The sequence below is a fragment of the Silurus aristotelis genome (genome assembly GCF_946808225.1).
Source record: "Silurus aristotelis genome assembly, chromosome: 1".
In the NCBI taxonomy this organism is placed as follows: Eukaryota; Metazoa; Chordata; class Actinopteri; order Siluriformes; family Siluridae; genus Silurus; species Silurus aristotelis.
This window is the reverse complement of record NC_139574.1, coordinates 38,999,347-39,021,889: the sequence shown is the minus strand read 5'-3', so window position 1 is coordinate 39,021,889 and position 22,543 is coordinate 38,999,347. Positions and strand designations below refer to the sequence as shown.

Here is a 22,543-nt window from a genome sequence, read left to right as displayed (position 1 = left end):
GTTACTGCAGTTATGATAATAATAATAAGAATTATAAGTATTTTGGGGGCTGTTCATCAACCATACAAGTGCTGGTCAGATTTGCAACGATGATGTAATTGATGACTTTGCAACAAACAAAGCAAGAAAGATCTGTTTTTAGGAAAATGACTTTGTAGTGAAAAATGTATTTATTATTATTATTATTACAATTTATTATTATTTATATTCATATTGTATTTATGTATTTATGTATTTATTTGTAAATGTATTTACTGTAAAGATAAAGTAAGTGCAGATTGTTGTTAGTTATTTATCTTTTTAGGTGGCAGCAGGATGGGAGCAGGTCATGACATGGAAAGGAGACTCTCTGCTTGCAGGCTTTCTGTGACGTAGCTTCCTGTGTTTGACTGTGTTTTTAAACAAACTTTACTATTTATCTCTCCTTTTTTGTGTGTCTGCATTTAAGCACAGGTGAGGACTCATTCGATGCCCAGCTGCGAGAGCGGAAAGCGGTGCTGGAAACATCCCGGGCGGACGCTCACTCGTCCCAGGTAAATTCCCGGGTTGAATCTAACGCTCCCAGCACCTCAACTCCACATGTTTCTCTGCCCAGGCCCACGGACCCTGGATGCTGCAGCAGCGGAAGACTCGAGCCAAGCCCCGGTCCAGGACGTCTCCCCCACCACCACCACCGGCCTTCGAGATCTCGACCGAGAACCGCTTCGCCCCTCTCCGCGAGACGGAACGTCATACTGTGATTCTTGGAGAATCCATCGTCCGGCATGTCCGCGCTACCGGAGACAAAGGTAAGGTGCACACTCGCTGTTTTCCTGGTGCTCGTGTTCTCGATGTCGCTGCGCAGGTACCCGCGATCCTGTCATTCCGATTCAAATCAGTCCGATTGAAAGATTTAGCGGTGGACTTTTTACATGAGACGTTATCTAAGCTGATGTGATGTTCACAATCACGACTTTGTGACGGGCACTTTGTGTATATTTTCTGAAAGGAATGATAAATGGGCCGATTCGAGATCTGATACGGATGCCAGGTGAAGAGGAGGTGGAGATTTGAGGAAGCACATTTTGTCCCTCAAGTATTGGGTCTTATCAACAGCATTAATCGTGTTAACGCATTTGCATGGAAGAATTTTTATTTTGTTCGGTTTATAAAAAGGTTCATGTCATGAATCCTCTTGTGCGAGTATTTTTATTACATTTTTTTGTCCGAATCTTGATGTTATTGTTACAATAATTATGGGAGTCACGTGATTAAGGAATGAATGATACGGACCAGAAGAGATGAGGGTGAGCTACTCATTCTGTTTATCATCATTTGTCCTTTAGCTGCCTTGTCATATTTTCATTATTGGAACTAATGTCAGAGTTCGTGTATGTAGACGTGTGTATGGGTATCTGCTTATTGGAAATGTACCATTTTATATTATTTCTGATCAAAGGAACGAAATAATCTAAAGAACCAAGTCACTGAAATGATGCCATCTTCCAATCACTAGCAGTGATCAGTAATACTGATGAGTGCCATACGGGGGCACTAATGCTTCGAGTAATACCAGGGAACGGATCAACGAATAAAAGAATGCTCTTAGCATGGAAAACGACGTATTTGTGGCCTGTACACAATAAGATAGAAGAAAGACAAGAAACAAACAGCAATAATCAATAGACTGGAAAGCTTACCGAACAAAAGTCCAGCAGGGGGCGCTCGCCTCTAACCCGGGTGTGTGTTTCTACAGAGAAACACTACAGGAGCTCATGTAGAGTCGCGCCGTCACCATCTCTGTGACGTAGCATCCCTGATTGGTGCAACAATCTTTTTAATCCACCAATGAAACGTCATAGTCAAATGTCATGCTGTCATAGTAACATGCAAACATTGTAAGTCTACTATTGAATCGAAGGCCGTTGTTGAGACCAGACGTTTGTTTACTGCAGTAGGAATGTTCACTTTAAAACTGCAACAACATACAGAAATATTGCATTCTCATTTCTTCAATTACACTAAATATTGACAAATATATATTCTGTATATGTTCTAGATCTGTATTGAGCAAGTATAAAAGAGAACATTAAATATGATGTCACATGTAGTGACAGACATTTTCACGTTGTTCTAATCAACAGTATTCGGGGACCTACGTTCCTGTGGTGGTGAACATGACTGCGAGTTCTCCAGAAGAACAAATGCTGGTAATGTACAGTTCAAACACACACTGTTTTTCACACAGAATAAACTAAAGCCCATCACTTCCTCATCACCTAAACATTCATTCATTTAGATTTTACTTACGGCAGCCAAACGGCCTCATTTTGTAAACCCCTTGATCACTTCCTCTGTCTTTAAGGGAACTAAACGAAGAGGAATGAATGTCTATATAGAGGAATGTGAGCGCAACTGGCAACCGCTCTAAAAGGACACGGCTCTGATTTGATTAAACAGAGTGAAGGTTATTCTTGAAGTATATCAGAATTGTACAAATCAATGAAACTACTTACTCTATGAACTTTATTTGAACGAAATCATTACTGAGTTTGGACCAAAATGATATCTGTATGCTAATGTGTGCTAATTAGGAAATACGTTCTACCTACCTTTCCTAGCCTGACTTTAAAATCCCACCCCTGTCTGGCCTGCACTTCCTCCCTCACTCTGCCCTGTCTTTCCCTCCTGCATTGCCTGAGTTTATCTCACCCACATTACTTCACCTACATGACCATACCTAACTGTGCTATATGTAATGAGGCACACAGGGACAAGGTAGAGACTTGGAGGTTGTTCGATGTAGTTGTGAGAAAGGTCAGGGGTCATGTGTGTACCCTGGTGCTTTGAATTTGTCCCTGTGTGTCCTTTTATAGCTGCAAGTTTCAAATACTGTTTACGTTAACCTTCAAATAGCTTTAGCATTTTTGTGATTTTTATGCCAAACTTATATGCTGTTTGTGTTCCAGTATTATTACAGTGCTCCAGTACATGTGGTGCCTCCTCAGCAGTACTCAGTCCATCCCACAGGATTCAATACATGCTACACTGTACTCCCTGGACCTACTACCCCAACAAATGGTAAGTTGATCATGCCTTTCCAGTCATCCTTACAAAAAGCCTGGTTTTCTTGTAGGATGTTATGATCCTCACAGCTTACATGTTGGTCTTTAATTGAAACTGATACTGTTCTTATTAGTGTCGGCTGCAGGGATGTTCTACTATAATGATCAGGCCGTGTACAACCAGACTCCATTCCCAATGGTCCCTCCACTGCAGCAACATCCATCTACCAAGAGGAAGAGGAAAACGGTGCGTGTGCTTACTCTTTGTTTCAGTACTGGTTCATTTACTGAGTATATGAGCCTCAATTATTTTTTATTTTTTTATTTTTGACTCGTCTAGTCTGTGATTTAATTGCTACTGTCTCTGTTGTCTACAGATGAACAGCTTGAGAGTTATTCAGTAAAATCTGCTGCATTAGATGGCGCTGAAAAGTCTACCTCTTCAGCTGAGCCCGGTCCTGCACAAGCCATCACACCAAAGCCAGATAAAACAGAGCCTGTGCACGTGCCCCCAGAGGTTCCAGCTTCTGCTCTATTCACCATCGATAACCGAAACAGACACAGCTCCTCGTCCTGACGACTCCCGATCGCTCAGAGAGGTGAGTTTAGGGATCGTCGCTGTCCCTGCACTGGATTTTAATTGGTCAAGATCTTTTACAATGTGACTAAATGAAACGTGTAGTCCAGCATTTTCCAACATGTTTTAATTAAGACGTATTGCAAATTGTTAAACTGTTGTGCATGTTAAACGGTGTTGACTACAAAAGTAGCCTGAAAGAACAAATCCGTACTTTTAGAAATAAGACCCGTACTTTTTAAATACGTTTTCTACAAATAAAAGAATTAGACATCTTTAAATTTCAATATGCAATATTATCTTTTGGTAATGCCGTATAAAAATCTCACATAATCCTTCCTTTTCCCCACAACTGACCTTTGACTTTCATTGTAATCGAGTCATGAGTAACGTTTTCTGCTCGTCTCAATAAACTAGGAGGCATGTTAGCTCTTGGTTGTAGTTATTGCACATGGACTACAAATACTGTAGATATAAACTGTGGTGCCAACACTGGAGTATTTCTTTAAATAACTATATATAAAGATAGAAATGCTGTCGTTCACTTCGGTGAATGTGTGAAACCTACATTTACACTACAAATTCACAGTAATCCTGGTGTTTTATTATTAATTGGGTGTGTTTGTGTGTTAGGATAAGCCAGAGCTCGCTTTCCAGCAGTCTGACTTTGACCTTGAGCCAGTCTCAACCACAGTCGAGAATTCCAGTGTGTCTCCTGTGATTGTGGAGCATCTGGCTTCAGCAGAAACACCAGCAGATGAGATCGAAGCGCAGGAAGCCGAGCCGCCGAAGAACGAACCCGAGCCCAGCTCTGAGGATGAAATGCACAGTGAGACCTACTTCTTCTGACTCGCACACTTCATCATGTTTTTCACTACTTTTCATGTCTGCTTTTGCTCGTTCCTTCCTCAGAGCCAGAGATGGAGAATAAGAGGATACAATATAGTAGAGACTTTCTTTTGAGCATCCAGTTCATGCCTGATTGTGTGCAGAAGCCAGAGGGGCTTCCACCCATACCTGGATGCAGATATTATTTATATACAGTCGTGCTGATGTTGTGTGTTGCGTGAGCTTTTCCGGTTTCCTTAACAAACTGACGCCAGAGATGTTCAATCAGCTGATGAAGCAGGTGAAAGAGCTCCACATCGACACAGAGGAGCGACTTAAGGGTGTCGTCGACCTGATTTTTGAGAAAGCCATTGATGAGCCCAACTTCTCCGTGGGGTACGGGATCATGTGTAAATCTCTGGCTGCGGTAAGTAAAACATCACATCTCCTTCTTTATGTTTTAGTGCATTTAAGCCTATTTGTGATTCTAACTGTGGAATCACAATGTAAATATCCACATGGATGCCAAATTTTAGGAGCAGAAGGAGTAAAGAAAAGTTCAAGAAAAGCTACGATCCATGGGCATGAATAGGCGAGGTTATAGAGGGCATATGTGTTCTAGACTAATCCTTTTTACAGCTTAGTCCCCTTTCTTTTCACAGCACTTAACCAATGCACTGCAACTTTTTGTTGTTATTTCTTGTTTCTTCTACAGTATTTCCAAGTCATGAGACCATGAACACTGTGAGCATGAACATTACAATAGACCCCAACAAGATCCCTAAAATCAACAAGGTACTGACTTTACATGTGCAGAAACATGCTTTTCAAATGCAAGCTTGAACTATTTCAGTCAGCATTTAAAGCTTGAGATGTAGATGAACTCAAACCTGCTGGTGAAACGATTTACGTAGTTGAAAAGTATTAACCTTTAAGAGTTGCCTGAACTAAGCGTTAGAAATCCCCCAAATGTTGTGGATTTAGAGCTATAGGAGAGCTGCTTCATTCCTCTTTTAATAAAAAACTTTTGAAACATTTTTCGTTTTCTTTGGCCTGGATCTTCTCCTCAGCCCTCGCTGTTTTCTCCTCCCGTTCTTCCATTTTTCATTCTGCAGCGTCTTCTGTGTTACCTGTTCAGAGTTTAGCGGGTGCATCAGTAAGAATGGTCCGTGGGGAAACGCGGTGCTCTGTGTGTAGTTAAATGGACTAAGCCAAGTTATTTGCCTCGATGCTTTTTTGTATTCGAATTACTCGAGTTACACAATTCACACAATTTAAGTAATGTTATGGAATTCTACTTCAAAACTGGCAATCTGTTAAAGTACACGTTTTTCTACCAGGTTTATAAGAAGCAATAATATTTAAACTGAATTGTGTTTGTGTGTAGTTACCAGCAGATGATAAGATTTATTTGGGACGGAATTTCGGGGGGCGACGGCTGAACTGGAAGAACGGCTGCAATGGAGAAACTAGCGCTAGAGCCACATCCGGAGCATCAGGTGAGTCTGTAGTGAATGTAGTCTGTGTCCTTTTTCAGCTCTCTCCTGTGTTCATGTTGTGAAAATATTCAAAGCAGGTTGTGATTGTAGGTGTTGTTGTTGAAACTTAATTCAGTTTAATGCATCAGCATTTTTAGTCATGACACATCATGTCTCTTGTGTTTCAGTAAAACTCGACACAGTGCCAGACTCGACTACAAACAAGCCTGCGCTATCAGAGGAGGAAATGGAGAAACGCTCTAAATCCATTATCGAGGAGTTTCTACACATTAATGATTACAAAGTAATGATTTCATGCAGTGTCTTATGATCACATTTAGTTGAATACACATCGGTTATTATCGTGTTACTGCGTCACATAATCGTGGTGGGTTCGTGTGCAGGAGGCCTTGCATTGCGTGGAGGAACTGGACCAGGGCGGGATGCTGTACGTTTTTGTTCTGATGGGTGTGGAGACCACGCTGGAGCGAAACCAGATCACACGTGACCACATGGGTCATCTGTTCCATCAGCTGCTGCAGGCTGGGATCCTCTCCACATCTCAGTTTTTTAAAGGGTGAGTGACATTCCTGCACCACACAGCTCCGTCTCCCACTGGCGCCAGAGACACTACTGTCTGCGTCATGAGATGTCCACAGCTTGATGACATGTTTACACCCAATGGGGTTATTGTTAGCATTATTATGAATACGCTTGCGTTTACATTTGGTCATTTTTTAGAAAATTTTATGAGAATCAGAATCCTTTATTAAGACTTTTGTCTTGTCTTGACTTTTTTTTGCTTTTTTTTCCCCCATTTTCTTACCGATCCTTGTTTACACAGGTTCTCAGAAACCCTCGAGATAGCAGATGATATGGCGATTGACATTCCTTATGTATGGCAGTACATAGCGGAGCTCGTTAATACTGTGCTTCGGGAAGGAGGAATCTCTTTGAGAGAATTATTCATGTATTTACAGTTACATTTGAGACTATACATATACATTTTTTGCTGGAAAGGAAGTTGGTGTTTGTTTTTAATTGTTGATTTCTTGTGAATTCCAGTGAATTTAGCAAACCACTACTTCCTGTGGCAAGAGCCGGCATATTATTTGCAGAAATATTGAACCTTCTCTGCAAACAAATGGTGAGCTGTGAGATCTTCTATAGAATATGACTGAAAAAAGGAAAGTGTTTTGTCATACTATTTGAAAAAGGTTCTTTTTTGTTCAAGTCATTGCTGTGTTTTTCTTCACTTTAGAGCCAAAAGGAAGTGGAGGCCTAATGTAGGGACTCTAAACTGAGCTGGGCTGATTTTCTTCCTGAAACCGTGGATGGGAACAACTTCATTACTGAGCAGGTGAGCTGTTGGCTGCACACTAGATTTAGACTCCACTGGAAGATCTGGACCAAACAGGATCCAGTGGGCAGTAGATTTTCTACTACTTGAGTAATAATAATAGAAGAGCTGAGTAAAAGTGACAGCATAGTTATTTTATGAAATCATTTCGCTTGAAAATTGATTTGAAATACTATTGTTTATGTCTGATCTAATCGCTTGACTCGGCATATTTTTGGCTGGTTGTTACAGAGGGCTTTTAAAAATGTGCAATAATCAATATGGGTTAAAAATCATACTGTGATCAATTTCATTTGTTAGTATAAGAACATTGTCAGTGAACTCAAATGGCAGCTCGTCTGATCAGAAAAGAGAAAAGTGTTTGTGTTTGTGCTGTAAAAAGCAGTGTGTTGGTGGGTAGACTTGATGCAGTTTTATTTCTAAACCAGCACAAATGTTGCCTTTAAGAAGAACATCTTCAGAGGGGTTTTTCTCGTCCTGGTATCATAAGTGTAGATAAACATAGGTTGTGTTTAATTGACAGCCCTGATGAAGTCTGATGACCTGAAGAGGGTGGAGCTGAGACTTCAGACAGCAGACGGACTTCTGAGGAGGAACATCAGCACCACACGAGAGGTTAGAGGTCACCCAACCTGTAATTAATCCTGGAGGAATTAAGTGTGATTAGAGAGATAGTGATTTAAATGTATTAATGCAGCTCTGTGTGTGTGTGTGTGTGTGTGTGTGTGTGTGTGTGTGTGTGTGTGTGTGTGTGTGTGTGTGTGTACTGAAAAATGTATTTAATTTGTTTGTTGTGTGAATTGCCAATTTATTATTATTTATTTTTATATTTTATTTATGTATTTATTTGTAAATGTATTTACTGTAAATTCTCATTAAAGATAAAGTAAGTGCAGATTGTTGTTATTAATTTATCTTTTTAGGTGGCAGCAGGATGGGGCAGGTCATGACGTGGATGAAACCATGGATGAAATCTCCGCGAGACGGAACGTCATACTGTGATTCTTGGAGATTCCATCGTCCGGCATGTCCGCGCTACCGGAGACAAAGGTAAGGTGCACACTCGCTGTTTTCCTGGTGCTCGTGTTCTCGATGTCGCTGCGCAGGTACCCGCGATCCTGAACGAGAACTTCGCAGCGGTTGTTCTTCATGCCGGAACGAACGACACCCGGCTGAGGCAAACGGTGATCTTAAAGAGGGATTTCAGGATCCTGGTGGAGACGGTACGCAGCACATCACCCACAACGAGGATCATTGTGTCAGGACCTCTTCCCACTTACCAGCGAGGGGCTGAGAAGTTTAGTAGACTCTTTGCACTAAATGAATGGTTACAGTCATGGTGTCGAAAGCACAAACTTCTCTTTATTAATAACTGGAACTGTTTCTGGGAGCGTCCGAGGTTCTTCCGCCCTGATGGCCTGCACCCTAGCAGTGTTGAAGCAGCAGTGCTATCAGATAACATCTCTAGGATTCTTCACACCATCTGACTGGTAAGACATCAGGAAATTTACGTCTATGAGAACATTTATACAACAAACCAAATAGTTACAAGTTCACACACAGTCCAGTTTATAGAAACCGTATCTATTCCTCATGTAGTAAAACCAAGAATTAAATACACAAGATCCAGAAATAATCTTATTGCAGTTAAAACTGAAAAATGCCAGATAAGCAAACACCAAAAAGTTCTAAAGTTTGGTTTTTTAAACATTAGATCACTTGCACCCAAAGCACTGATTGTAAATGAGATGATCACAGAGAATAATCTCTCAGCACTCTGTCTCACTGAGACCTGGATTAAACCAGGTGATTATAAGGGTCTAAACGAGTCGACACCGTCAGGATATGTTTATAAGCATGAGCCCCGTCAGACTGGTCGTGGGGGAGGTGTAGCAACCATTTATAGTGCCTCTCTTAATGTTAGTCAGAGATTAGGATTCAGCTTTAAATCATTTGAAGTGCTCGTTCTTAAAGTTGTACTTTCAGACATGCATAGAAAACTCGCTCTGGTCACCGTGTACAGACCCCCAGGACCCTACGCTGATTTTCTTCAAGAGTTTGCTTGTTTCCTTTCAGACCTCTTGATCACAATGATAAAGTGCTGCTTGTAGGAGATTTTAATATTCATGTAGATGATGTAAACGATGCTCTAGGATTATCATTTGTTGACTTATTAAACTCTTTTGGGGTTAAACAAAACGTCACCAGATCAACTCATCGTTTTAACCACACACTAGACTTAATAATATTCCACGGAGCAGACGTCACTGATATAGATATTTTACCTCAGAGTGATGACATCACTGACCATTACCTCATACTGTACACACTACCGGTAGAGCAGATTAGCCGTGTTTCACCACGTTATCGACTTGGTAGGACTATTGTTCAGACCACTAAATACAGATTCATAAATAACCTGCCTGATTTATCTCAATTTCTCACTAAACCCATAACTGCTGATTATCTTGATGAAATGACTAACAACATAGACCTTATCCTTACTAGCACATTAGACACTGTTGCCCACAACCGGTTAAAAAAGGTTCGAGAACAAGCACCTGCACCTTGGTATAATAGTCATACGCATGCTCTCAAGAGAACAGCACGTAATCTGGAGAGAAAATGGAGGAAAACTAAATTGGAGGTATTTAGAATTGCGTATAAAGACAGTATGCTCAGCTACAGACAGGCGCTAAAAGCTGCTAGAGCTGAACACCTGAGCAAACTCATAGAAAACAACAAAAACAATCCCAGGTTCCTTTTCAGTACAGTAGCTAAATTAACTACAAATCAGGGATCTGAAAAATGTGTTCCATCACAGTTTAGTAGTGAGGACTTTATGAATTTCTTCACTGAAAAAATAGATAACATTAGAAAAACAATTGTGGCGGTCCAACCTCTGACAGCATCTCCTGACACAATCTCACCTACAACTCCACAACTACACTGTTTTACATGTACAGGACAGGAAGAGCTGTATGATGTTATTACCAAAGCTAAATCAACAACATGTCAGTTAGATCCCATTCCAACTCATCTATTGAAGGAAGTGTTACATACAGCTGGTGAGCCTCTTCTCAATATTATTAACTCCTCACTATCTTTAGGTCACGTCCATAAATCCCTCAAGTTATCAGTTATTAAGCCCCTCATTAAGAAACCTAATCTGGATCCAAACACACTATCGAATTACAGACCCATTTCAAATCTCCCATTTATGTCTCAGATTTTAAAAAAGATTGTCGCTGCCCGGTTATATTCCCACTTACGAGACCCCAGAGGACTCCAGAAACCTATAGATCTGGCACAGAACAGCTGGAAAGAGAAGACGTGTCAGAAGAACAGGGGATAAAGTTCAGGTCTGTGTTTAATTCTTTACAAAACTTTGATGTTTGCACACCTGGCATGCCCCCATGTCTTGGTCATGACATTTTTGAGGGTGTCCTCTCATACGATCGTGCTCTTTACCTCAGATATTTCATCTGCACAAATAAATGGTTCACTTACACAGTTCTGAACAGACGCATCAAGCAATTTAAATACAAAGGAACAGATACTTTATCCAAGCTTTGTGAGGTCAGTCCAAAAACATTGAAACTTAGTGGACAAGCTGTTCAAAATTGGAACTTCTTGAGACTTTCACCTCTAATAATTGGAGACAAAGTGCAGAACCCTCAAGATGATGTCTGGCAGTTAACGTTGCAGCTCAAGGACATAGTTGACTTCATTTGTGCTCAGCAAATTTTCAAGGCCCAGGTTACTTATCTGGATGCTCTTATCCAAGAATATTTGGAAACCAGAAAGGCATTGTTTCCTAATACCAACTTAAAACCTAAACACCATTACTTACAACATTATCCAGGGCTGATCCTAAAATTTGGCCCTCTCATCAGGCTTGTTTACAGGAAGGGCCAGTTTTTTGTCATGAAGTAAGATGAGTCAGTGGAGTTTGGTGAACTTCTGCTGATTATTGTTAAGGATGATTCAGATCTTCATTTTCTCATGAGAGTTTATGATGCTGAATTGATTTCTTACTACCACATGTACTCAGTAAAAAAAGACAGAGTGCAGACTCATCAGTGAACTGATTGACTTGTAGCCATTGTCATCTTATGTGAAAAATGGTTACCAGATTATTCCACTGAAGCACAGCATCTTGTCAGACTGAATGCCTTAATTTCATTGGACCAGAGACCAAACTCTTTGTTTGTGTGTCTTCACAGATATGGCTGAATCACAGCTGCTAAAGAACATAGGGGATGCGATAGCAGGAGTGCTTCCGGACCTTCCTGATCAACTTGTTAAGTCCATTGAAGATACTTTGAAAACACTTGGTGCGACAACCACAGATGATTTAAAGTACATCACAGAAAACGATTTGCTGCCAGTGTTAAAGCCCATACAAGCCCGAAGAATGGTTCCTGCCTGGACCCAAAATAGTGAGTATAGAACAATGTCACCACACCACCCAATGGCACACTTGTTAACATGGTGTTAAGGTTAGAATATGAATTTTTAAGAGTCTAATGATGATGTGATCATCATTATTTCCTGAATAAATAAATGTTATTATGCAATAGGGGGCTGTTTAAAAAAAATTTTAATTTAGCAAAACAGAAAAATCATATCAATTTCATATCTTCTTTTTAGTCTCCGGGACTTCAACACCAAAATCTGTGCATTCATCTCCAGTGGTTGTCTTTCCCTCTGCACCATCAATTTCTTCTTCACCAGCATCATCCACCTCTTCATCATCTTCAGGAATCTGTACACCGTTAATACCAAACTGCTTAGAGCGATTTGAAATCCCATGGCAGAGGCTCCCTGAGGAGTTAATACAGAACTTGGAAAGACAGAAAACACCTAGTGCAAGACAACGAAGAGAAATGGTAAGGATCGTGGTCTCTGAAATGATGAAGATTTGCAAGAATCCAACCAAACACACCATAACAGAGAGAGCAAAAAGGATGGTGGCCAGGTATCCAAAGTCTCTGCAAGATGTGATCGATAGCGACGTTATTGGACCAGGATATCATTCTCTCGTGAAGCAACTTCAGGCAAGAGTTGAAAATGTCAAGCGACCCGACACACCAAAGGTTATAAAGCGCAAAGCAGCATCAGATGATGACGACACAGACGAACTACCTACCGAACCAAAAGCAAGTGTTCAAGACACCTATGGATGTATTAGCTGGGAGCCAAAGCTTTTGCCACTCTCAAAGACTGTGGAGAGTCAGCTTGAAAAAAAAAGAAGAAATGAAGATGTTTAAGAAGAACTACAGTACAGATGTTGTGAAAGAACTAGTCAAGTGCACCTATTACACCCTTCATTATTGTTTGTGGTGAGTAAATAGAGCAACTGTTTTTTCTGATGTAACTGCAATGTTATTGTACTCGTGGCTTGTTTAGTTTTGTTCTATCATTTCCCACAATTTGTATAAGATTTTATGTAGTCCAGAGGACTTCAATACATTCAGTCATTTCTTCATTCTCACACACATTCACTAGCTTACGTACTGAAACACTGGCTAACACAAGCTCAGAAGCTCAGCCAGTAAGATCATTCATCCTATGATGGATGTAACTATTGAAGATGGATCCTGCCTTCATTGGTAATAAAAAAAGAAATAAATACATGGTTGATTAATTATTGTGCCAAATACAGCATCCAAAAAATAAACTTTACCAACTTATTTTATTATACATTGACATAGATCAATATTTATCATTTTCAGTTTTAATTTAAAATTAGCACTATTATTTAATTTTCCCTTTTATTTCCAATCTTATTGTTTAATAATTACTTTCCTTTTTATGTAATATTTTTATTTGGCACATTAATTACTTTATCAAGCCATTTTGTTTTTGTTTACTATCAATATTGGCAGCGTTCATCCTCCAATTTGTTTCAAGTATCTGCATTATATATATAACCGACATTGAAGCCCCTGTTATTAAACGTTTGAATTATTATTTTTATTATTATTCCCAGGTTCCTCCTGCATTTTTTGCTTATTAGTTTCAGGAGTTTCTTAGATTATAATTTTCCTACAGTAATTGTGCATTCTAATGATGTAAAAAGGGGCTGCATGTACATCACTAGCTAGCATTTTGTAAATCAAACACTTCTGTAAAGTTTTAAAAAAGTGTAAAGTTTTTTTGTTTTCCTTTTTTTTAATTACATGATGCAGTTTGAAGATGTAGAGCAGGGGTGGGCAATTAATTTTTACAAGGGGCCACATGAGAAACCTGAATTGTGTCAGAGGGCCACACCAACAATAATATTTTAGGGATGCATCGAAATGAAAATTCTTGGCTGAAACCAAAAACCAAAAATGAGGAACCCCCCCAAGGCCAAAACTGAAAACCGAAACTCCGAAAGAACAGATTGTAAATTATTAGAACCATTGCATTTCTGGCTATGAGTGTGTACTAACCTCACTAAAATCAATGCATTGCAATTCAAAGAATAACAAAAGTGTTTTATTTATTATTATAAATTATTGTTATTTATTTGTTACCATTCATAGTATTGACAGACAGGCAATTATTCAATTAGTCAATTATTATTAGCGACGGCCTGTTAAACGAAAATAATTGACCGGCGAACGTTTGGAAGCCCATTCAAGTAAATGGAACGTTCTAATCTACAGCATTAAGAAGAGCCGTGTAATAAATATTATATTATAATAATTATTATTTTTGGGATCCATGGGGATTGTTTCAAAGATCAACCCGTCGAGCCACTAGAGACCACCGATCTAAGGCAATGAATTCCATCTTTTTGTGTGTTATGCCTTTTGCCTTGGCACATCACTGGAAAACTTTCCTGCCTTTTCAAAAACGTCCTCTACAGACGGAGTGCGCATGCTCGGATCGACTTTACTTTTCTGCGCCGCGTTCTTCTCATATTTAGAAGGCAATCGGGATGTTTGGATTTCAGGTGATAAATTAAACCCGACTTGGAGAAACTCTTTGCAGATACACCCCCTCTTGAAATTTCAGCATTGCATGTTTTGCAAATCGCTCTCCGCACACCGCAGACATGTTGCTCTTATCCAGATAACCGTGTGCTGCTGCGCTTTTTTATTGCGTCATTACAATTGTGTTGTTTTTTTTCTCCAAGTGTTGCTTTTTGGTTCTATCAATGAAGTAAATGGTTGACTTTGACCTTGAAGTAGTTCACACATGTGTAGAGAGGAGGCAGGTGGATAATCCTCTTAACGACTTCTTTTGTGTGTTCATTATCAGGTGATTACTGTGTTGATGATAGCTATTAGTGTGAAGGCAGTCTATATGAATAGAGTGTGAATGCTGGCTACATGTACTGTTTGTTTTAGGATCATTATCAGGGCCATCAGGATGTAAAGTTCTGACTATATCAGTGTTAATGCTACATTTCTAAAATTGTCAGGATATACTGTAATTGGCATATACAGTTATTTTATTTTCCTTTATTTGTATGAGGTAATTTGTATGTATTGTATTTTTCTGGTGCTCAAATTAAGTATTTATACATTGTGTAAATTTTTGTTTATTGTTTTATAATAGAAAAAAACTATACATTTATTTATGTAGTAAAATTTATTTGATATAGTTTTGGATTTTGTTTCCCCTCAATAATAAAAACCTAAATTTAAAAACTGCATGTTGTGTTCACTTGTGTTATTGTTTACTAATATTTTAATTAGTTTAATGATCTGAAACATTAAAGTGTGACAAACATGCAAAAAAATAAGAAACCAGGAAGGGGGCAAACACTTTTTCACACCACTGTACATTATTTCTACATGGACCATATATTCTACATATACATATTCTACCATATACTACACATAAACATCTTACATCCACCACCCCGTGCCTTTAATCACGCTGTGCTGCCCAACCCCAGACTGGGTCGTACCAACTTGCAAAAATTGTGATCCAAACAGAGAGACTGCATTACTTTTTGTGTTTGAAGATGACGATCCTCTGGTGTTCGTCTGTGCAGTTTAGGGGTATAACAGTGTCAGTTGCGGGCCGTGACTTCAGTGGGGACGTACCCAACTTAATCCACCTCGTAATACCACCACTATCACGTCACAATTATAGAAACCATCAATACAATACAAAAACCCAATATAACAATGTGTGGCATTACAGAGACAGAGGCATTTCTACGGTGGCTGAGAAGCGCCAAACACATTAACAATTTAGAAAACTAATTAACAAAATAGAAAACACGACAATTCAGACAAACCGGAAAAGGGAGGTATAGTTTGTGAATGAAACACTTACCGATCATTGGACGAGACACCTGTCATTCAAAATATACAGGAAGTACAACAGTCTTATTTATTTATTTTTATTAAACAATTAACCATAAACAAACAACGTGGCAATAACAAGTACAATTTACATTACAATACACAGAACAGGTGCATGAAAATACTAAATATATACACATTATATATAAAAAAAGATAAATAAATAAAATTTGTAATAATAATAAAATTACAATTAAAAAGGATAAAAATAAACAGGGCTATGGTTTATTCTGTAAATCATATTTCTATAAAGAACAAAAGATTCATTGCATTTTTCCTTATAATCACTTTTTTCCATTGTGTGTGGTTTCTCAGAGGGAGGAATTGTCAGTCTGAGATAATAGAAATGCTCAAAGAGAAACAAATAGAACACAGAGAAAGAAAAAAGGCAAAAAAGAAAAGGATTGTAAATTGGTTTACATCGAACATGTAGGAATTTGAAGCAGAAGTCAGAAAAACACAGGTAGGGACGGGGCAGAACTCACACTCTTTCTAGTGTGTAAAAACAGATCCAGACCTGGATGGTTGCCCACCGAGGAGAGGTCGAGACCCCCAGCACAGCAGGCACAGCGAGGTCAACAGACAGCCCAAGCAACAGCTCCGGCACTCGGAGACTCACCGCAGACGTCACCGCCACTTCGATTCCTCAGCAATTTTCTGCGACTCTTTGGGCTTGTAGAGGTTCAGCTTTCTGTTCCTGTCTTTGATGTCCAGATTCGTCTCATCTTGCTGCTGTTTCTCATAATCAGATCCCAAAGTGCCCTCAGCTGAGCGACATGTTTCTCTAATTGCTTTTCTTCTGTATCTTACAGTGATTCACGGTATCCTGGAGCTCTCGAATGAAGGAGAGGAACATATTAGAACTCCAAACCATATCTAGTTCAACCTTCTTTTTTTCCTCATTCCATTTATTTCTCTCAAAATTCAAAGTTGCTTTCAGCTGAACAACATGGTCCTCCAGTTGCTCCTGGTATCTCATCAGATGATCTCTCTCATGCTTTGCTCTATTCTTCTCCTCCTCACAGTGATTTAGAGAATCCTGGAGCTCTCTAATGGTCTGGAGCTGTAAATTGTTATTCCTCTCCATGTCTAGTTCGGCCTTCTTTCTTTTCTCCTTCCACTTATTTCTCTCAAAGTTCAAAGTGGCCTTCAGCTGAGCAACATGATACTCCTGTTGTTCTCTTTCTCTAATTAAATTATCTCGCTCATGCTCTGCACAATTCTTCTCTTCCTCACACTGATTCAGGGAATCTTGAAGGTCTCTGATGGTTTGAAGATGTAAGATGGTGCTCTCCTGCATGTCTTGTTTGGCCTTCTTTATTTTTACCTCCCATATATTTTTTTCAAAGTCCAAAGTGGCCTGCTGCTGAGCAACATGTTCCTCCAGTCGCTCTTGGTGTCTCATTAAATTATCTTTCTCATGCTTTGCAGTCTTCCTCTCTTTTTTACAGAGATTCAGAGTATCCTGGAGTTCTCTAAAGGTCTGGAGCTGTAAGTTGTTCCTCTCCTTAATGTCTAGTTGGTCCTTCTTGCTTTTCTCCTTCCATTTATTTCTCTCAAATTCCAAACTAGCCTCAAGCTGAGCAACACGTTCCAGCAGCCGCTTCTGTTCTCTTGCCCAGCTCTCTCTCTCACGTTCTACTGTTTTCTCCTGTTTCTCATAGGGTTTCAGGGAAGACTGGAGCTCGGTGATGTTTTGGAGGTGTGTGGGGTTTCTCTCATTTATGTCCTGTTCCTGCTGCTTTCGCTCAGAAGCCAAAGTAGCCTCCAGCTTTTGCACCGTCTGTAGCAGAATAACTTTCTCTTCTTTCTTTTCTGTTATCTTCTCTATCATTAGATCAGAAAATGCATCCAAGTCTTTTACTACTTCCTCCATGTGTTCCAGCTTCTCCTTCATTTCAGCAATCTGCTTAGTTTTCTTTGTTCTTCTGTTTTGAAAAATTTCTCTAAACCTTCTGAAGAGCACCATGTTTACGTGTCTTTACTCACACGCCCAAACCTCGGAAATGAGAGAAACAGAGTCGCATTCCGTATTATAGACGTTGCCCTACTGTGACGTCACACAGAGATGCCCCGCCCACAGTCTGTGACGTAACCCGGTCTCGCGCGCCCGCGCTCTCTCCTCTTACACTCACACACTCACTGAGCGCATGCGCACATTATAGAGCGGATAAAATATCACGGTGTCTTCACAACTTTTCTGTTGTTCCTGAGAGAAGAGCGATATTACAGTCATAAATAAGATAAAAACGGCTGTAAACTGTGTATAAAGCGAGTAAATCCGAGTTGAGAACCGGAAGTTGACCGGTGTGACTCTATGAATGTTGCAGAATCATAAATGACCTGTAGGTGGCAGTGTGATGTGTATTAGAGCTCACTGTCACAGCAGGTAATTAGAAGTAGTGGAGCTCTAATGACGTCATTAATAGCGAGGACAAGACACACAGCAGTTTGGGATTCTTTTATTGACTTTATTGATTAATTGATTTGGAGTATGATTGTGTTTCTGATCAAAGTAAGTTCATGTGTATGGAGTAAAAACAACCTGTACATTTCTCACTTCCAGACAGTATTATGAGATGTTCATCTGCTGGAAGTTCATGTTTAATGCTGCATGTTTTATAGGATTTATGAGCTGGAAGAAATGTTTTACTTTTAAATGTTTTCTTTTAACCAACTGGTGCATTTTTATCTATATGCTTCAAATGAGTTTTATAAAAAACACATTTTTACTTATAAAAAATAAAATGTTATTCTGAGTGAAACCAATTGTTTATTAAATGCATTATTCACTAAATAAACATCAATGAAAACTGGATGATTTGTTTTTATTGAATGTAAAAATATTAATTTGAAGATAATTGAACTTAATGAATCGAATAGTTTTGGATTAAATGAAGACTTTACTGAACTAAACAGCACTGAATTATCCTTTAAATCAACTTAAGTTTACTGAACTAAATACTGTTACTTATATGAAAATAAACCCGGTTTCTTGAACCCTGTTCGGTTTCAGCCCCACTTTTGGGCCTCACAGCTGAAAATGACCTTCCTGACTTTCAATGGTAAAAGTTCCTGACAACAGTGTGCTACATACACAATTTACATCTCTTTTGAAACAACACACTTTGGGCTTTACATCATCCAAAAATGCTGAAGTTCCTTAGAAAAAAATGTGTACGTCATAAAACATATTATTTTTTAAATATATAAATACATGAATTCGGTCCTGAAACAATCCAGAATAGTGACGGGTAAAAAGTCACATGTGTAATGAGTTTATATTTCAACTTTGAAGAAAATACAATAAAAACGAGATTCCTATAAACATTATTCTGAGACTGTGTGTAGTCCTTTTCTCCCTCCGTCTGTTTGAGGAAAAGCAGCCTGATAACCAAATGTACTGGGAATAATAACATTCACACAATAAGCATAAGACTGGTATTTGAACATTAGAAAAACAGTAGAAGAAGAAAGTAATGAAAATAAAAGTAGCACAATGCTTCCTTCAGTGCCTCTGTGAATGATGGAGCACATCTGGACCTTCCTTTTATCCTTCCATTCTACAAACAGCACATCCTCTTCTCTCAGCCAGTGATGAGGCCTCGAGGAGCTTTTTTCAGAAGCTTGTTGGTGATGGTTTGAGGGTTTGTGGACTGAAATTTCCCACATGCTCAGATGTTTTTTTTAGGAGATCTCTAAACAGTGCTGGACTTGTGTAGAAGTCGTCAACGAACAGTTTGTAGCCCGTTCCCAACATCTTCTCATCAACAAGTGCCATCACAGATGGTCTACAGACTGGCTGGGGTGTAAAATCCTGATTCCACCTCTCTTCAGGTGTGTTGGGGGATACAACCACTGAAGACTGGGATTTTCTGTCTCTCACTCTTACTGGTAGAGCTGAAACAGGTGCTGAGTTTGGAGACTGCTTGAACCTCTTTTCTGGTTGATGGCTGGTGTGTGGAACCCACTTCTCCTCAGAAGATTCAACTAAATGACTGTTGAAAGACAAAGAAAGAAAAAAATAGCATTGTATATCAAGTACATACTTTTGTAGTAGTATGAAATCAGGAAGGGGGCAAACACTTTTTCACACCACTATGTATATTTATTTGCATGTTTGTCACACTTTAATGTTTCAGATCGTCAAACTAATTTGAATATTAGTTAAAGATACACAAGTGAACACGACATGCAGATTTTAAATGAAGATTTTTATTATTGAGTGGAAACAAAATCCAAAACTACATGGCCCTGTGTGAAAAAGTGTTTGCCCCCTTGTTAAAACTGTGGTTTATCACACCCGAGTTCAATTTCTCTCACCACACACAGGCCTGATTACTGCCACACCTGTTCACAATCAAGAAATCTCTTAAATAGGACCTGCCTGACAAAGTGAAGTCGACCAAAAGATCCTCAAAAGCTACACATCATGCTGAGATCCAAAGAAATTCAGAAACAAATGAGAAAGAAAGTAATGGAGATCTATCAGTCTGGAAAAGGTTATAAAGCCATTTCTAAAGCTTTGAGACTCCAGTGAACCACAGTGAGAGAAATTATTCACACATGGCAAAAACATGGAACAGTGGAGAACCTTCCCAGGAGTGACCGGCTGACCAAAATTACCCCAAGAGCACAGCGACGACTCATCCAAGAGGTCACAAAAGACCCCACAACAACAGCCAAAGAACTGCAGCCTCACTTGCCTCAGTTAAGGTCAGTGTTCATGACTCCACCATGAGAAAGAGACTATTTAAAAACTGCATGTTCACTTGTGTTATTGTTACTAATATTTAAATGAGGTTGATGATCTGAAACATTAACGTGTGACAAACATACAAAAAAATACGAAATCAGGAAATTGCAGTTGCTCAGCTGGAGGTCACGTTGGAACAAAACCAGCATGGAGCTCCAGGATTCTCTTAATCAGTGTGAGAAAGAGAAGAAATGTGCAGCGCATCAGAGAAATATGAGAGGAACCCAATGTTGAACCTCTTCATGTCTAATGATTCAAGATCAAAGAAAATGTCCAAAATAATGAAATATTAAATTATTCAACATTTTTGTGTTTTTGTTACTATAATAAATATAAAAGTAATCAAACCTGTTCAGGGGGTGTCCCAATACTTTTGCCGATATAGTGTATCACTTCATTTGTGCTGGAACAGTTTTCTCTTTACAGGATCTGTACCTCAGGTATGAGAAAATATGACTATAACACACTGATAACACACTTACCAGGCAAGACTTCAGGAAGTTTCCAGACTTTTCCCTCATAAACAAAGGTAGACCTTCTGAGAGCTCTAGATTTTCTTTGAGCAGCACATCAGAAGCCTAAAAGACAGAAAAAGTTCAAACCTTCAGATTCATGGCTACTGAAAGTTGAAAGGACACTGGTTGTCAGCTCGCAATCTTTAAAAGGACAATTGATCGTGTCATGACCTCCTCAAACGATTTCTGAGATGGTTTCAAAACTGTGGTATTTAAACTCGTACACCTTCACCACTCCACTTCTCTCCCTCTCATCCACACACGTCTACTGACTTTTATTTTCCTTCTCTCCAGGATGCACCTCCACGTCTCCAGACTCTTCTCAACCTGCTCCCTACTCTCACCACGAATCACAATACCGTCGGCAAACATCATAGTCCATGGAGAGACTCCTGTCTGAACTCGTCCGTCCTCACGTGCCTCTGCATGCTTTATTACGGATCCTTTGCACTGTGGTTTAGAAGGGGCATTGTGAACATTAATGATCTTTTTCAGGAGAATACATGTGTCACTTTTTCCTACCTGTCAGAAAAATTCAACCTTCCTAAATCTCATTTTTTCTGATATCACCAAATTCGTGATTTTATAAGGAACACATTCTCTTATTTCCTGCACCCACCTCCTAAACAAGAGATTGATCGAGTTTTAGAAACAAAACTTTGTAAGGGTACTGTCTCTAATATTTATAAAACTATTTTTTCATTCGTTGTTCAATCGGGCTCTTCATCGCTTTCTAAAATAAAGAGTAACTGGGAATCGGACCTTAATTATAATTTCACGGATGAGGAATGGTCCAAGGCGCTTGGTCGTGTACATCCTCCTCTATATGCGCCCGTCATTCGTTAATACACTTTAAATCATTGCATAGAGTGTATTGGACAAAGACCAAACTATCTAAAATTAACCCTGGTTTGGATCCAACTTGTGATCGTGTCGGCGGCTCCGGCTACTCTTTATCATACTTTTTGTCTTTGCCCAGCCTTGACCTCTTTCTGGACATCAATTTTTAAATCAATCTCTGAATACTTCATTTTAGATATTAAACCATGTCCCCTAATAGCATTATTTGGACTCAAGCCCACAAATCCCTCATTGTCATCCTTACAATCAAACATGCTCGCCTTTTGTTTAATAGTAGCAAAGAGACTTATATTACTGAATTGGAAGAATCCTCACCCACCCAGTTCTTCTCATTAGATACATGACCTGTCTCAGTTTATTCAAATAGAAAAGATCAGATTTACATTACTTGGTATTACGGAAAGGTTTTACACCACCTGGCAACCATTCTTATCATATTTAAGAGAAAGAGGAAAATAAAATCCTGTTCTCTTTGTTTAGCCTTTTTGAGCTCTTCCCCTTGTCCCTGACTTCTTGGTAGATGTAGAAAGGAGAAAGGAAAACATATATCTTTGAGAGTGTTAATGTACTTAGGTGCAAATCTTTTATTTTGTTTTATTTTTCTTTCTTTCTCCTGTTCTTGATGCTCACATTCATGATTGTGATTGTGTGTATAACTTAGAAAGAGAGAGACCAATTTCTTGTTGTTGGACTAAATTAACCACTGTATCATTGTCTTTCTCGCCTGAGTGTCTTTCTGTTTGAAGTGCATCAATAAAAAAGAGTTGAATAATAATAATAATAATAATAAGAAGAAGAAGAAGAAGAAGAAG

The 22,543-nt window shown here is 39.1% G+C and overlaps 1 protein-coding gene and 2 long non-coding RNA genes across 3 annotated transcripts; all 3 read left to right on the top strand.

Annotated features, from left to right (window-relative positions):
• Positions 1-2,121: 2,121 nt before the first annotated feature.
• LOC310733021 lies at positions 2,122-3,291 on the top strand. Its single transcript, XR_014535611.1, has 3 exons — positions 2,122-2,189; positions 2,949-3,060; positions 3,179-3,291. It is a non-coding gene; the product is annotated as an uncharacterized lncRNA (long non-coding RNA).
• A 172-nt stretch (positions 3,292-3,463) lies between these two features.
• LOC310733946 (uncharacterized protein) lies at positions 3,464-6,126 on the top strand (the record flags this gene model as incomplete). Its single annotated transcript, XM_083555489.1, has 7 exons — positions 3,464-3,643; positions 4,255-4,450; positions 4,534-4,584; positions 4,725-4,876; positions 5,165-5,244; positions 5,837-5,948; positions 6,116-6,126. 5 exons carry the CDS (start codon positions 3,464-3,466, stop codon positions 5,186-5,188), a joined length of 603 nt encoding a protein of 200 aa, XP_083411615.1. The 3' UTR covers positions 5,189-5,244; positions 5,837-5,948; positions 6,116-6,126.
• A 3,718-nt stretch (positions 6,127-9,844) lies between these two features.
• Positions 9,845-12,609, top strand: LOC310725462. The gene is made up of 3 exons (XR_014533374.1): positions 9,845-10,649; positions 11,514-11,729; positions 11,941-12,609. It is a non-coding gene; the product is annotated as an uncharacterized lncRNA (long non-coding RNA).
• The last annotated feature ends 9,934 nt before the right edge of the window (positions 12,610-22,543 follow it).